The 16,995-nt window shown below is 39.0% G+C and overlaps 1 protein-coding gene across 3 annotated transcripts in view; it reads right to left on the reverse strand.

Annotated features, from left to right (window-relative positions):
* Positions 1–16,995, reverse strand: part of CPSF3 (cleavage and polyadenylation specific factor 3) — a 30,927-nt gene that overhangs the window by 4,122 nt on the left and 9,810 nt on the right. For all 3 annotated transcript variants that reach the window (XM_040224957.1, XM_040224960.1, XM_040224959.1), the window contains exons 6-15: positions 16,392–16,481; positions 15,004–15,154; positions 12,181–12,356; positions 10,770–10,928; positions 9,363–9,509; positions 6,609–6,761; positions 5,568–5,676; positions 4,131–4,229; positions 2,510–2,604; positions 175–262 (exon numbers count right to left, since the gene is read on the reverse strand). In XM_040224957.1, the coding sequence (XP_040080891.1) occupies positions 175–262; positions 2,510–2,604; positions 4,131–4,229; positions 5,568–5,676; positions 6,609–6,761; positions 9,363–9,509; positions 10,770–10,928; positions 12,181–12,356; positions 15,004–15,154; positions 16,392–16,481 (1,267 nt within the window). The remainder of the gene's footprint in view (positions 1–174; positions 263–2,509; positions 2,605–4,130; positions 4,230–5,567; positions 5,677–6,608; positions 6,762–9,362; positions 9,510–10,769; positions 10,929–12,180; positions 12,357–15,003; positions 15,155–16,391; positions 16,482–16,995) is intronic.

Below are 16,995 nucleotides of genomic sequence, written 5' to 3' on the forward strand. Positions count from 1 at the left end.
ATCAGGATAAAAAGTAAGTAAAATATTAGTAATATACACTGTTATTCATATATCTTGAATTACAGGAATGAAACAATTAAGAGATTTCAAGTTCTTGAGGACTGTTTTCTGCTTTTTATTTCACAGAATCATGGGAGAAATGAAAGAATTGAAAAAAATGATGTAATTCTGTACCTTTCCTTATTTTCGGGTTTGACTGAACTTCTAGTATCACGGTTGTGACTGTATCTGCATACATATCATTGGAAGGATTTGCCAACCACTGCAAAGAAAGAGGCAGAATTAGTGGGGTCCAGCCCAGCCACGCCCACAAACTGCAATTATCACCACCCATCCACTGACTGTACGTGGGGGACTACTGCTTCCAGCATTTCGCTGAAATCAACTGACCCATTTTTTACCGAAATTAACTAATAATGCTGACTTCCCTAATTTTTTTTTTTTAAACAATAGTAAAATGTTAAGTTATGACCAACCTAGACAGCATATTCAAAAGCAGAGACATTACTTTGCCAACTAAAGTCCGTCTAGTCAAGGCTATGGTTTTTCCTGTGGTCATGTATGGATGTGAGAGTTGCACTGTGAAGAAGGCTGAGCACGGAAGAGTTGATGCTTTTGAACTGTGGTGTTGGAGAAGACTCTTGAGAGTCCCTTGGACTGCAAGGAGATTCAGCCAGTCCATTCTGAAGGAGATCAGCCCTGGGATTTCTTTGGAAGGAATGATGCTGAAGCTGAAACTCCAGTACTTTGGCCACCTCATGCAAAGAGTTGACTCATTGGAAAAGCCTCTGATGCTGGGAGGGATTGGGGGCAGGAGGAGAAGGGGACGACCGAGGATGAGATGGCTGGATGGCATCACGGACTCGATGGACATGAGTCTGAGTGAACTCCGGGAGATGGTGATGAACAGGGAGGCCTGACGTGCTGTGATTCATGGGGTCGCAAAGAGTTGGACACGACTGAGCGACTGAACTGAACTGAGTAAAATGTTTTATACCAAGTGCGTCCTTTGTGGTGAGTGTCTTATATGCATCCTCTCATTTAATTCACATCTTCATCATAAAGGAGTAAATTGACTCAAAAGTATTTGTGTAAGATAACATAAACAGTAATTCATTGCTTGTTTTGGGATTCAAACTCAAACTGCTGGTCACCGTATTTTAGTAGCACAGCCAGCATCATCTTGAAAGATTTCCTTCTGTCTCTCAGAGGAAGCCTGAGATCCTCCATCACTGTCATGTGCCCACTGCTAGGCTGGGTGAGACCCCCACCCCACCCTGCCTCTTAGTATTATCTCTCCAAAGAGCACTTTTATAAGCAATAAGAGTCACTTGAAGATCTACCTTGAAGATCTTCTTTGGCATGTTAATTCTAGGAAATAAAAAAATGCATTCTCTTAATAGTATTTAGTAGCAAGAGCTAAATTAATGTCTCTAATAACTTCTCCCCTGTCTCAGATATGCTTTATATGAATATATTATTTTATGTAACTTCATGTTATAGATAATTACTTCTCTTGACAGTTTTTCAGTTACTTTTAGCCTTATAAACACAATTCAAACTTAAATCAGAGAACTGCAGTGGGAACAGCACTGACCAATCTTTTTGTTTGTTTAAACAGTAATATGTATAAACAGAATAGTAGACCACAGCGTTGGGAAATTTACACTCTGCTGTGAGGCAGAGAAACAGACAAGGTATCTTCCTGGATCATTCAGTTCCAGGACTCACTGAAGAAAATCCTTTTTTAAATAGATGCCAACCTATGAAAGGGCTTCCCTGGTGGCTCAGACGGTGAAGAATCTGTCTGCAATGTGGGAGACCTGGGTTTGATCCCTAGGTTGGGAAGATCCCTGGAGAAGGGCATGGCAACCCACTCCAGTATTCTGGCCTGGAGAATCCCATGGACTGTATAGTCAATGGAGTCACAAAGAGTTGCACACGACTGAGTGACTTTCACAACCTATGAAAATCAACCATCAAAGTCATTTGGTGTGTGGGTCCTAAATTTTACCAATAGGAATTTAAAATTGTAACAGTGGGAACCACATTTACCTAATCATTTCGAGCCTTTGTGGATTTGGGTCATTTTAATGTTGCTAATTGAATCTTCAGGATTCCACCCTCTTAAGAAGAACTGCATGACAAGTTTGTTTGCTTTAAAGTAAAAATTATATTTTTATCTTGAGAATTTTAAGACCTTTTAATATTACTGAAGACATTCTAGGATACCACAAAATCAGTTAACACTTACTCATATGAGAGGCTTTGGCTCATTACACACACTAAATACTAAGTCTTAATTTATTATTAGTGTCTTTGCTATTGTAACTATATAGAAAATGCCTATCTATGCTATATTCAAAGCTGATCTTGCAAAGAAAAATATACATATATATATTTTCCAACAATTTTTTTTCCTGATTGGGAAGAACCCAATTTTCTCTGCAGTTACATGTGAACTCAAAACATTTCCCCCTCCTTGTTTAGGTAAATGATCTCATCTTACCTCTAATACCACCATTCCTGGTTCCTGTATTACAGTAATATTTTTAAACACTTTTAAAGCAGGCTTTTCTTGAATTTCTAATTCTTCCACATCACCTGAAAAAAAAGAAAATGTAAGATGTATATAATTTTTTGAGGGGGGAGATATAAGGCGGGGAAATGGGAGGTATAAACTACTGGGTATAAAATAGGCTCAAGGATGTGTTGCACAACATGAGGAAGACAGCCAGTATTTTGTAATAAGTATAAATGGAAAGCAACCTTTAAAAATTGTGTAAACATAAAAAATTTTGGAAAAAAGCCATAATAAAAAGTTAAAAATAATCTTCTACAGCATAATTATTTAGTTATAGAGATAGCTGAAATAAGATGATACAATGAAAAAAATTTAATAACTCGTGTATAGACAGACTTTAAATAGTTAAGTAGATTTTATATAAATTGCTAATAGCAACTGAAAGAGATCAACATGCATTATATTACAAAAATTCACATAACTAGATACAATTTACCTTGAACATTAAACATGTTATCAATTGCAAACTGATGACTGTCAAACATCTATGTTTGTACAAGAGATTCAGCAGCTAGCATCTTAATATTTAACATGAACCTTCTACCTTCTGTCTTAACAGGTTTTAATAGTTCTACAGGGAAATTCCATTGTCTAAGATAAAGCTTTTCTGGTCTTCCCAGTAACCTTTTAATTAAGGGTTAATTCAGACATATTTTGAGCTTCCCTGGTGGCTCAGATGGTAAAGTATCTGCCTGCGAGGCGGGAAACCCAGGTTCAATCCCTGGGTCTGGAAGATCCCCTAGAGAAGGGAATGGCAAGCCACTCCAGTATTCTTGCCTGGAGAATCCCATGGACAGAGGAGCCTGGTGGTCTATAGTCCATGGGTTGCAAAGAGTTGGACACAACTAAGCAACTGACACTTAACACTTTCAGACATATTTTATTAACTTCCTGTGTTATTTTCTAACATGAGGTTCTGAGGTTAAAAAAAAAAAGAGGTTCTTTCTCTTGGTTTATCTTTTAGCAGCACTGTACCATATCAATTACAAAGAACATGTTAATAGAAAGTATAACTTTGTGATTTGAAGCTCTTGTTTATCAGATAGAGCCCACGTTTTTAGTCTTTGACCTTCACGATGTTCATACACAAAAGTCTCTAATTAAAAATGGTCTAATATGAAAACAGAAGAGGTTACTCTTTACTGACCTTTGGGCAGTGGTCATGCACTCTTAAAAAACCTGCTCTATAGATCTGTACTGATGGAACCAGAAAAATTATTTTCATTGAATGAAGTAAAGACATTATAAAATTTAGGTATACTAGGTATAAAAATTATGTAAAATGAAGTGGATTTTAAATACAAGAAGCAAAAACTACTAACAATTTTAGAATTTTATGTGGATCAAGAATAAGAGATATTATGGGATTTAAAAAATGTTTATCAGTCTATTTTTAAAATTTCACCTAAAGGTGATAACATGACCAGGCGAAGTACAAATAAAATTTGTGCAATTCTGACACAATTACCAAAATTAACATCCTTTCCTAAATATATACTCATGTAAAAAATAGAAAAGAATTCAGTGAATGTCAATAAATACACACCTGTCAATTTCTGTAGCTGGTAATAGAGCAAATTAAAAGGACCAGTATATGGAATGGCTTGGGTCTGTTTTACAGTGCTCATGGCCAAGTCAGTATAATCTGGAGAGGAAATTAAAATAAATATGCTGTAAAAAACAATACTAGTTCCAAAAAACACAATTTGCAAACACAGATCGGGAGTAAAGGAAAGAGAAGTAAAAGCAAAGGAAGCGAGAACACGTTTTTCAAGATAAGGTGTTCCGCAATTGGTTCCCATTCTACACCCTCCCTCTTACCCCCTCCCCTCACCCAATCCCCACCCTACTCTCTCCTCACCTGGACCCCCACCCCAGCCAACAGTTAACTTGTGCTCCAGAAGGCACTCTCATTTCCCCAAACACATCAGGGTGCTAAACATCTCCAAGCCAGTAGGCCAGCTGTGTTCTGCCATCTTTTCTGGTTAGCAATCCTTCACCACCTGGCATAAAGCCACCTGGTTTACAAAGCTTTTCTCAACTCTTCTAGGCCCATTCTCTCCTCACATACTCATGCACTCTGTAGGTCCTGGGTCAATACTGTGATTAGCTCTTCACAAGATGCTTTCCCTTAACAGATAGCTTTTTGAGGCCTGGGATTGTGTGTTTTAATACATCTCTAGTCTTTCAGTACCCGGCACAATGTCTGGCATAGAGTAAGACATCACCAATTGTTAATGGAACAAGTTATATTTCTATTGTGTGATGGTCTGAAAGCTGACAGTTGGCTCATCTCACAGCTGCACCCTAAACACCGCTGTTATTTCTTATTCCTTGCTAAATCATTTTTATTAGTGTCATATAAATAAAATTGAACACAGTTATTTACTTGAAGATAATACCATAGTTGGGGCTTCCCAAGTGGTGCTAGTGGTAAAGAATACATTGCCTGCCAATGCAGGAGGTTTAAGAGACGCAGGTTTGCTCCCTGGGTTGGGAAGATCCCCTGGAGGCGGGCAGGGCAACCCACTCCAGTATTCTTCCCTGAAGAATCTCATGGACAGAGGAGCCTGGCGGGCTACCATCCATAAGGTTGAAAGAGTCAGACATGACTGAAGTGACTTAGCACGCATGCACAAATACCATAGTTACTGCATAAGTAAGGATGGCTTAGCATTTGCATGGGCTTAAACAGAAGGCTCAGCAAGCAACTTAACACTGAAGGTCATACAAATCAAAAAGTTTACGTGGAGAGTCTAACATCATTTCAGGAAATGAAAGTACCAGTACTTCACATGAAATGTAGAAGACAGGCTTGAGAAGCGTCAGCAGTAGCCAACCGGTCTTACAGAAGAGCTTATGTTTCCAATTGGGCCCTCTGCAGTGGAGGCAGGAAATCTTAACCACTGAATCACCAGGGAAGTCCCAGATTTTTTTAATCTACTGAAATTAAATTACATTCGACATTTAATAGTATACTTACTGGAGAGGTCACAAGGAGAAAGTATGTGATAATTAAAGTTTCTTTTAACAAGTATTCCTGAGACCCGCTGGCCCTGTTCTGGTTTTTTGTCTGCTAAGAAGCCCATGACCTATTTTTTTAAAAAAAGAAAAAGAGCCCAAAACAATTTGAAGAGAACAGAATCTTGTGAAACACAATTAACAATTCAGGGACTCAATCATAATGATGACCATTTGAACCTTTCCATTAAACTATCCCCTGGAAAGTTCTGTGAACAGTGAGATTCAGGAGTCAATACAACCATTGGCTCTACTTTGCAAGGAAAGCTTTACATCCTAATTTCTGCAAATTTTCCTCAATTTGACTGCAAGAAATGATATTTATCAAATGGCTTTCTGGAATTTGGCTCATGTACTAAAAGAATTCTGTCAAGTTGCTTGTTAACACGCTTGATATTTAAAGCTTCAGACAGATCACGAAAAAGCTCCTGTTAGCGGTATCTTAAAAAGACTTTTGATGAACAGGAGGTAAAAATGCAGGCTGCTTACAGCATCCCACTAAAATTCCAAGTGAAGATTTTTTTTCTCAACTATTTCTTTTTTAAATTGTGAAAATCTTATATTTCATCAAAAATGATTAACTCTTGAAAAGACAAATTTTTATAAATTCCATCGTATCCACAGACATTATGTTTAAACATGGGCCTATCTCAGTTTCTTAGGGAGAATGCCAGGAGGTAGACAGAATACTGTATTGGATGTAGTAAAAAACAGTAGTGGGAAAAACAAAACTGTAATGGACATTTGTTTACTGTCTGATATGGGTATGAAAAGTAAGTTGGGAATGTGGATTAAAAGCTATGAAACTCAAAATCTAATTTATTTGAAAATTTTCCATATGAAAAAACATATTAGTGGAAAGAGAAAAAGCCTAAAAACACAAGGATAAAGTCTTATAGTATTAATATACTGAATAGACAGAAATCATCGTTGAGCACATTATTCTGAGTCGATTAAGATGAACTATTAGGAATGGATAGGATTAAAAACCATAACCTTTTACCTTGGCTAGTTTTTCTCCCCTGAAGTTCAAGGTCACTGCTTCTGTATTCCGGGGATTATGAACCTCTATGTGAACTTCATCATTATCTTCATATTCTCGAATCAGGGCTGCTTTCAATCTGGCCATTTCATTCTGTTCTCCATGGACTAAAATCTACAAAGCATAAATTTTAAAACAGCATAGGGAAGCATCCTTAGTTCAGGTTAATGTTGGCCTTTATCTGAACTGGCTATTATATGTAATAGAGATATACTTGAAGTCATTAAACTTTACTACGTTTAAGGATCCCCAGTCAATCAAACGTGTGAGGTTTTCATTCTATTTGGCTTATTTCAAGAGGGAGTAAAGAAATCTCTTTTCCATTCCAGCATTTACCACTAGTGAGACATACACCTTTATGGAAGATGACTTTTTCTAGAAAGGGGCTGGACAAGGTGACTTCTGTAGTCTCTACCCACTTTAAATGTACATGGTTCTTGCATGCAACTACTGCTACTCTTACTGTCTCAGAAAACACCCAGAGTTTTCTTCAGGTTTCTTAATATATGACTATCAAAAGAAGCTTTCTATGGACAAAAAAAAAAGACTTCTGATGCTTTCTTCTATTTCTTAAAGTAATGCCATATAAAATATTTCACAAGCAAATGGAATGATGTTTCAGAGAGGTATTTACAAGTACTGCATTAGCTAATAGTCTTTCTAATTGACTTTCATAACCTATATTTTACAAGACAGATCATTCTTTTTTTCCTAATGCTCTTCTTTTTAAAAATATTTATTTGGGTGTGCTGGGTCTTAGTTGTGGCATGTGGGATCTAGTTCCCTGACCAGTGATCGAACCCAGGTGCTCTGCATTGCGGGTGTAATGTCTTAGCCACTGGACCACCAGGAAAGCCCCCAGACAGATCATGTCTAACCTATAGACTACTGGTAGTTGATGTCTTGCCTGGGCTAACAGAAGCTTGCCCAATGTCACTGCAGGCAGAGGCATATGGCCTGGAGACAATGAGCCCCAGCTCTAGGGCCTGGCTGCTGTCACACAAATCCTGGCATTGCCACTTACTAGCTGTGGAACTTTGGGCAAATTACTTAACATCTCATTGGCTCATCTACAGAACCACTGTTGGTTGTGAGGAGTAAGCAAGCTGATATATACAAAACACTAGCACAGTGTTTGGTACATAGTAAATAATCAATAAATGCTAGCTGTTGATACTGTTACCACCCGTACTATTAGTTTATCGTGTGGGCAGACTTTTGCTGACTTGGCTACTAGAGGAGGGTAAATATCAAATCCAATTCAGGGATTTAAACCAACAGCAGAGTAGACTCTGGAGAGCAACACAATGGGACTGAGGATGAGGGGGTGATTCCAGAGAGAAAGTGCAACACAGCTTTTCCTCCATGGCTTTAAAATCTGGGAGAATATCCGTAAACCACATACAGCAGTAGACACCCATGAACGGCCTACACTTAACTCATATAAAGCCAGTAGGAGAGGGGCTTTTTCCACCAAAGAATCTGCTCATTAAGGGGCAGCAGTAACTGTCAGGACTATTTGCTAGAAAGAACTAAAAAAATGAACAACATGGGACACAAAATGCTCAGCATCCTTAGTCACCAAGGAAATGAAAATCAAAACTACAGAGATGCTGCTTCACCCTTACTAGCATGGTGATGATTCTAAAAAGGAAAATAACAAGCTGACAAGAATATGGAGAACTGGAACTGGAACCCTTGTGCATTGCTGTGGGAATGTAAAATGGTGTAACTGTTGTGGAAAACAGCTCGGTGATTCCTCAAAAGTTAAACACAGAATCAGCCCACGATCCAACAGTTCCACTCCTTGGTATATACCCAAAAGGACTGGGAAAAAGGACTCAAACAGATACATGCCAGTGTTCATGGCAGCATTATTTACAATAGTGGAAATGTAAACACTAATTATAAAAGGTGGAAACAACCCAAGTGTCCATCAGCAGATGAATAAACAAAGCACGGTATGTACATGCAATAGAATATTCTTCAGCCATAAAAAGGAATGGAGTTCTGATACATGCTGCATTCAGAGAGGCTACTCCATTACTTCATCCATTTCCTCATCTCTCATCTTACGTTCTCTAAGTGCTCCTCTAAGTTAAGAAACTGTTTTTTAGTTTAACTCTCTCCAGCCCCAGCAAAATATAAATGTTACCATCAGAATTACATAAAACTTAAGGAGCTGTGCAATGTATTTCATATCTAACTGCATCATTAACTCTTACTGTGATGGCTTGCCTCTCTCCACATTAAGAGGCATTTCCTATATGCCAGGCCCCATGTTACATGCTTTAAATATATGTTCTCTCATTTAGTTTTTGTAAGAACTTTAAGAGGTGTTATTATCCCCATTTACAGATGAGCTAAGGAAAGGTTAAGTCACTTGCCCAGGACTACAGGGCAAGTAAGGGATGGAGATGGGATTCAAAACAGTCATACTGCGAAGTTAGTACTCTTAAGTTACTGGGGAGACAGCAGAAAAATAAGGGAAAGGAAGCTGAGCTGGCAGATCTGAGACAGAGGTCCCATGTAAAATGGAGAAAATGAAAGTGCACAGCTTGCCTAACTCAAAGGGAAGTGGTGAAGGTCAGATGTAAGGGCACGAGGCCTGTGATGAGAGCACTACTGTCAGGGCAGGGCTGCTCTCAGGACCAGCTGCTGCTCCGCCAGCCTCTTACTGAGCCTTTAATGCTAAAATCAAACGCATACACTAACCACATGAGGTGGCTTCAAAGCACGTATAAATTCACTGGTTTGCTGGTAATCCGTGTGTGCGGAGAAAGAGATGTAATCCACAGACATTTTCAGAGGTAACTTCTGCCCGGACATGGTAGTGATTTCTTCCGGTTCAGACATGATATGCTGTTATAAACAAAGAATAGTAAACAAAACACATAAACTCTCTAATTAGAAAACAAAAGGTATGTTTTCTACGTTTTCACCTAGCCACAAACTCATGCTAATTTAGGACCTTTAGCACAAAAAGCATTCTAATACTATTGACTCAGTCAATATCAAATACTTATTTTCTCAATCAAGGAAACATTTAATCAGGAAAGTAAGCATATTAACAAAAGTTCAGTGAATGTGGAGTCCTACAAGGGAGAATTTTATCTTGTGGTTGGAAAAGCACACTTGCATCCCCAACCATCTGCCCTGAAAAGTCCCTTTCCAGGTGAGATGATCTGCATAAAAGACCAAAGTATTTCTACTCTGAAATCTATGTTAGATACACAGCCAACACTAAGTGTCTAGCAGAACAAGGTAAAGTAATTAAAACGGTCTGAGCTGGGAATCATAATGTGTTTATTAGTCATCAATAAGAGAATGTGATGCAGGAATGTTCAGAATCTGCCTCTCAAGTTTGCACATCAGTGTCTACACCCCTCAGTTAATGTCAACAATTAAAAAAAGTTTATTATTCATCTTTGGCTGTGCTGGGTCTTGGTTGCCGCATGGGCTTTTCTCTAGTTGCGGGGAGCAGGGAATACTCTAGTTGCAGTGCGCAGGCTTCTCAACGAGACGGCTTCCCTTCTTGTGGAGCACAGGCTCTAGGGCACGCGGGTCAGGAGTTGTGGCTCCTGGCTCTACGGCACAGGCCCAATAGCTGTGGCACATGGGCGTAGTTGCTCTGTGGCATATGGGATTCCCCCTGATCAGGAATCAAACCGCTGTCTCCTGCACTGGCAGGCAGATTCTTTATCACTGAACCACTAGAGAAGCCCTCAAACATTTTATATCAAGAGGAAGGTGGGCACTCAACCCAAACATATTCTCCAACTTTTCAAGAGAACACTTATGAAGCCTTATGAACACTGATGAAGCCTTTTCTTCATCAGATGAGGGTATCCACTGTTTGTCTCAAATAGATTCCCTTCCACTTTTTTTTTTTTTTTTAACTCTAACTAGATGAGCACTTCTCAAGCTTTCACATGCTTATCCATCACCTGGATCTCATTTGTCAACCTTAAGATCAGCTCCAGCTGCCTACTGCCCTCCTCATTTTAAAAAATCAAGACCTATGTCATTTAAAGAACTAATTCAATGGAGAAACCTGGGAGGACAGCGCCACCTCTGCAGCCTTGATTAGGAAGTGCCCAACGGTCTCAGGCTCTGACTGACCTTGGCAAGTGTGCCTTCTACACAGTAGCCGGCTATGATGACGCCGTTCCTCTTATCAGTACACCAGCTTTCAAAGAGCTCTCTGGATAAACCACTTTGCATCATGCCTGGGGAGGCCATGACCACGCTGGGACCAATGTCATCAAAATGATCCATGCTCTGAGAGAGGAAAGGAAATGATAATAGCATGTTAAGATAAAGCATTCCTTATTTATAAAGAACACCAAACAGGGAGGTAAAAAGGTTAATCACGTGACTGGAAGGGCCTTGACAAAACTAGCAAACATTTTAAGTCCCTGAACAGTTTATTTAGGCTGGGAATGAAAGGAAAACAAAATGATAAAAAGCCATTAGTTCACACTGACCTTCAAAACCTTCTTTAGGTAGCTAAAAAACCATTAGGAGCATTTTCAGTGCCTAGCGGACAGGCAGAGTCAAATGGAAGGAAGAGTCAAATGGGTTTCCATCTATCCAAGACAGAACTCTGAAAGAATTTCCCCAAAGATTCACAATGGCTTTGCACACTTCATCAGTATTCTGAGTTGGCCTGGAAATCTAACTAAGTTTAACACTGTTTCTAGGGAAAACTTGGGTCTAATTCCTAAGCAATTAACCTAAAAAATACTTTGCGACCAGAACCTATTAATAATTGGAAGACCACTTATAACTTGAATTATTTAGGGTATTATGTTATTATGATTAGAGCATTAGTTCAAATGAAACTTTTTATTTAAATGAAAGGAAATTAGATTTTATTGAATACTCTAGAAAAATAAACATGACAATTTTCACATATGGAATCTGCAGTGCTAATCAAAAAGAGGATAAGGTCCAAGTAAGAACAGAAAAAATACATAGCAGTATTTTTCTCATCAGGGCTTTTTATTTCTATGGCAGAGAAATCCAAATTATTTAGCAATAGTAAATATTGAGAACAGGTAGAGACTTGGAACAAATGGCAATATTAATATGTTTAAGCAAAAAGGAATGCCAGTTGCGAAATTTTTGATGTCCCTCAGAAAAATGAATGGCAACCCACTCCAGTACTCTTGCCTGGAAAATCCCATGGACGAAGGAGCCTGGTAGGCTGCAGTCCATGGGGTCGCTAAGAGTCGGGCACAACTGAGCGACTTCACTTTCACTTTTCACTTTAATGCACTGGAGAAGGAAATGGCAACCCACTCCAGTGTTCTTGCCTGGAGAATCCCAGGGATGGTGGAGCCTGGTGGGCTGCCGTCTATGGGGTCACACAGAGTCGAACATGACTGAAGCGACTTAGCAGCAGCAGCAGAAAAGTGATGAAAGGTAAGACTTCAGCATGGAGTCAACCAGAGGATCAATGGCGGGCATCTCCCACTGATAATGACTTACTTGAGTGTTATTCGTCCTTCTTTCTTCCACAAGCACTCACCTTCAGGTTACTAATGTGTTTGAAAACAAACGGATTATTGATGTTGATCTGTTTGCGGATTTTGTCATTCATGGCGTTCACGTATGTCTGGTACACTGCCATACACTTCTTGGCCAAAGACGATGCGTAGTATATTGGAATATCATGGAGTTCTGGGTGATTCTGCCAGTACTCATCTAGAGAGATTTTACAAGAAACACATTTTTTTTTTCCACTTTTTTTTTTTAATGTGAGGTGGTGGTTTAGTTGCTAAGTTGTGTCTGACTCTTGCAACCCTATTGACTGTAGCCTGCCAGGCTTCACTGTCCATGGGATTCTCCAGGCAAGAATACTGGAGTGGGTTGCCATTTCCTTCTCCCCTTAATGTGGGGTAAATAGCTCAAATAATAAATGATACACACAAGTAGTTTTTTAAAAAATTCAGAAAATAAATAAAGCACAAAACTATAAAGAGGTTAAGAAAAATTAAGTAAATTAAAAATTTACTAAAATTGGTCCTAACTCACTCAAGCTTAAAAAAACCAGAACTTCTTTCCTTCTTTTTTTTAAATGAGAGTATAGTTAATTGAGAACATTGTGTTAGTTTCTGGTGTACGGCAAAGTGATTCAGTTACACAGATTCTTTTCCACCCCAGTTTATCACAAAATACTGAATGCGGTTCCCCTGTGTGACACAGTCAACCCTTGCTGTTTATCTATTTTACACACAGTAGTTTGTACCTGCTCGTCCCAAACGCCCCAATTATACCCCCCTGCCCCACCCTTCCCCCTTTAGTAACTTTAAGTCTGTTCTCTGTCCCTGAGTCTGTTTCTGTTTGGAAATAAGTTTGTTTGTATCATATTATGGATTCCACATATTAGAGATAACATATGATATTTATCTTTCTCTGTCTGACTTACTTCACTTAGCATGATCATCTCTAGGTCTATATATATTAGGAAGCTGAGGCTAAAAAAGGCTGAAAACTGTGGCAGTTTTTTAAACTTGATTTATAAGTGAAAACTCTATATAAGGACTGGGACTTTTCCCATCACATGTGTTACATTTCTTGCTTTGCCCTCTGGTTTAACTGTTCATATTCTTTTAGATATGATTAGAATTTTTAACAGTGCCAATGCTCTTATATATACTCTTATGATTTCTCAAATACCTTCCAAAGTATACTATATCCCAAGATCACATCACAGCCTGGTATTTTTCATGTGTACTTTTATGAGAAAATTTCAAGTGTTAAAAAAAAAAAGATGAATAACTTGCCCAGAGTCATATGGTTAGATCATGGGTGAGATCTGAAACCAGTGGTTGGCAAGGTCATCCTCTCTTTTATAGAACAGTACAGGGAGAATTTAAGGGACAAGGAACATGGGTGTAGAGCAGTCTTCATTCATAAAAGGAATCACAATATACTTGACAGTAGAGTTGTCAGACAAAAACAGCAAATGCTCAGTTAAACTTTAATTTCAGACAAATAAAAGATTTTTAGTATAAGTTGTCTGAAATATTTGCTATAATATCAAATATATTATTTATTTGAAATTAAAATTTAACTGGTGTCCCGTATTTTTATTTACTAAACCTGGCAACCTGATGATGGTGACAACCTGGCTTTACGTCTTCATTTCTTCTGCTCCTCTTATTACTTTGCCATGGAGACTTTTCATTTTAAGACTTCTGTAAGGACAAGTGTGACATGCAGTAGGAAAGCAGAACCAAGAGAAAAAGGACTGGCTTAGGCTTTAGAAAATTTAGCTTCTACTAAGTCCTTCAGTTGTGTCCAACTCTTTGCGACCTCTTGGAGTATATAACCCACCAGGCTCCTCCGTCCATGGGATTCTCCAGGCGAGAATCCTGGAGTGGGTTGCCATGCCCTCCTCTAGGGGACCTTCCCGACCCAGGGACTGAACCCACGTCTCTTCTGTCTCCTGCAAGTGGGTTCTTTATTTACCGCTAGTGCCACCTGGGAACCCCTGTCTCTCTCAGAGATTTGCTTTTGATCTGAGGTCATTTATTCTTTCCCCTTATTTCCCTTTTCAGTGTAACAGGGATTCTATTTATCCCTATCATACAGATGGAAGAACTGAGAGTGAGAGCTCAAGATCATTTCTAGTTCTTCACGTTGAAGCCATATACATATAAAGCACTTACCAGTTATTCTTAAAGAAGAGTGCATTCCCCAGAAAAGAATCACAGAATGTTAAAAAGGGTTGCTAAATATAAATATATGCACAAAGTGACACCCACTGTTCCTCTTATTACAAAAAGTTATACATGCTCATTAAAGTATTTGGAAAATGGAGAAAAGCAGGAAAAAGAAATCATCCACTTTCTCACTATCCAGATTTAGTATCAGGATATCTTCCCAGTCATTTGTGTATTTTCTACCTAACTAGAGTCAGAGTCCACAGTTTTGAACCCTATTTTTTTGGTCCACTTAATATATTATGCAAAAATATGTATTAACTCATCTGAAACATGATTTTTTTCCTAGAGTGTGCTATTTATTGACATAATATTTCATTAGAAATATTTAGAATTATGAAATCTCTTACAGAATTTTCAATGTATTTATTTCCCAGAGGTTGAACTGCTGGGTCCAAGGGGAGGGTATTTTTAAGATGCTGACTGTTCACCATTTATATTCCCAGCAGTGCTGGAAGACAGTCGCTGTGTCTCTGGGCTGTTACAGGCACTAATTCCCTCATCTTAAATACAGAAACCAAAGCCCAGAGGGTAGAGTGACCTATCCAAGGACATGCAGTGATCTTGACCTAACTGCACTGTAGGATTTTGAGAATCTCCCAAATAAAAAGGAAAAGGCGTACCTAAAATCAAGAGGAGCTCCTGGGCCCGTCCGAGAGCAAAGACAGGAATGAGGCCTCGGCCCCCTCTGTTCACAATATCATGGACGGTGTTACAGAACCTTGCCTCTCGCTCCTCTCGCTTCTCGTGGATATGGGTCCCGTAAGTAGATTCCTAAACAACACGTGAGAAGGGTGAGACCAAGGCTGGTGAGTCTCAAATAATACAAAAGGTAAACATCAAGGAAATGCAGAAGCAAAGTGACCTATGTCTCTATTATTATGCCATTTACTTGAACATATGCTGTTAAAACACTAATTGGAAAGAAGAGTGAATAAAAATGTTAGAATTCAGGTCTGGCTAGGGAAAAAAATCAGGAAATAGTTCAAAAATGTACTTCCCTGCTCAAGATAATTTTAGGATGCTTCTTTCAGCACTGGCCGCCCCCCAGGAGCTTATCAGAAGTGCCAGAGCCCCAGCCCAGCCACAGTCAGAATCTGTATTTCTATAGCATTACCAGATGATTCATAAACACATTAAAATTTGAGAGGTACTCCTCTACAGTACCAGATATAATGAAAATAACTTTTTCCCCTGAGAATTAAAAAAAAAGCAACTTCCCTTAACTTAAGGTCAGTTTACATGCTGAATATACCATGAGCTAAGCCAAACTGAGTTCACTCACAGTACGCTGCATACGGACAGCAATATACACCAGTCCCTTATGCTTGGGTTGCTGAGGGATGCTGTGGGTGGTGAGGGGGCAACAGATCTCACTTCCACCGATATTCTTATATAAACCATAGGACCAATGAAAATTTATTAACTTGCTCCTCACCAATCATCCCCTCCCCACCAAAGCTTTTGTACAGTTAATTTTATTTTATTATTATTCTCCTAAGAATTGCAACCTAGTAGGAAGGTAAGCGGAGAGGATAATGACAACCCACTCCAGTACTCTTGCCTGGAAAATCCCATGGACGGAGAAGCCTGGTAGGCTGCAGTCCATGGGGTCGCTAAGAGTCAGGCATGACTGAAGCGGCTTAGCAGCAGCAGCAGCAGGAAGGTAAGACATACACATAAAGTTAGCAGGTGCTAGAGGCCAGAAGACAGTCACCACGGCAAAGACAGTGGGGCCATGCCATTCTATACAACCTTTAAGATGTTCTACATATTTGGAATAATTAATCTGAACAAGAATATTTGGGAGACAGAATATCATCTCTGATATTAGACTAGCTAATATATTTAACACGAAGTGGGGTTGCACTACAAAGAGAGGCCAAAAAATTTTTGTACTAAAAAACTATTTATATCTGATCACAGATATGAAAATGAGATCATGTTATTTTTCCTTGGAAAATATTCTGCTTACGTTACACTAATTACAATACTGGGCCCTAATACTTACAATGATAAGAATATCAGGTTTAATGTTAGGAATTTCAGCTGCCATTAAGTGTCTGTCTTCTTGTCTTGAGAAATCACCTGTGTATAAAAGCTGAGAAAAAGAGAAAGTTAGAAATTAGAAAAGTTAGAAAGTTAGAATTCTGGAATGATTCATTTTACTCTGAATATATTTCACTCATAAATTTTTGAAAATGAAGTGCAATAGAAAAAATAGCCTAATTTTTTAATGAAATGTAGGTGCATTCAGTTCAGTTTACTCGCTCAGTCGTGTCCAACTCTTTGTGACCTCATGAACCGCAACACACCAGGCCTCTCTGTCCATCACCAACTCCCAGAGTTCACTCAGACTCATGTCCATCAAGTCGGTGATGCCATCCAGCCATCTCATCCTTTGTCATCCACTTCTCCTGCCCTCAATCCTTCCCAGCATCAGGGTCTTTTCAAATGAGTTAGCTCTTCGCATCAGGTGGCCAAAGTATTGGAGTTTCAGCTTCAACATCAATCCTTCCAATGAACACCCAGGACTGATCTCCTTTAGGATGGACTGGTTGGATCTCCTTGCAGTCCAAGGGACTCTCAAGAGTCTTCCCCAACACCAAAGTTCA

The sequence above is a fragment of the Oryx dammah genome, unplaced genomic scaffold (assembly GCF_014754425.2).
Source record: "Oryx dammah isolate SB20612 unplaced genomic scaffold, SCBI_Odam_1.1 HiC_scaffold_25, whole genome shotgun sequence".
In the NCBI taxonomy this organism is placed as follows: Eukaryota; Metazoa; Chordata; class Mammalia; order Artiodactyla; family Bovidae; genus Oryx; species Oryx dammah.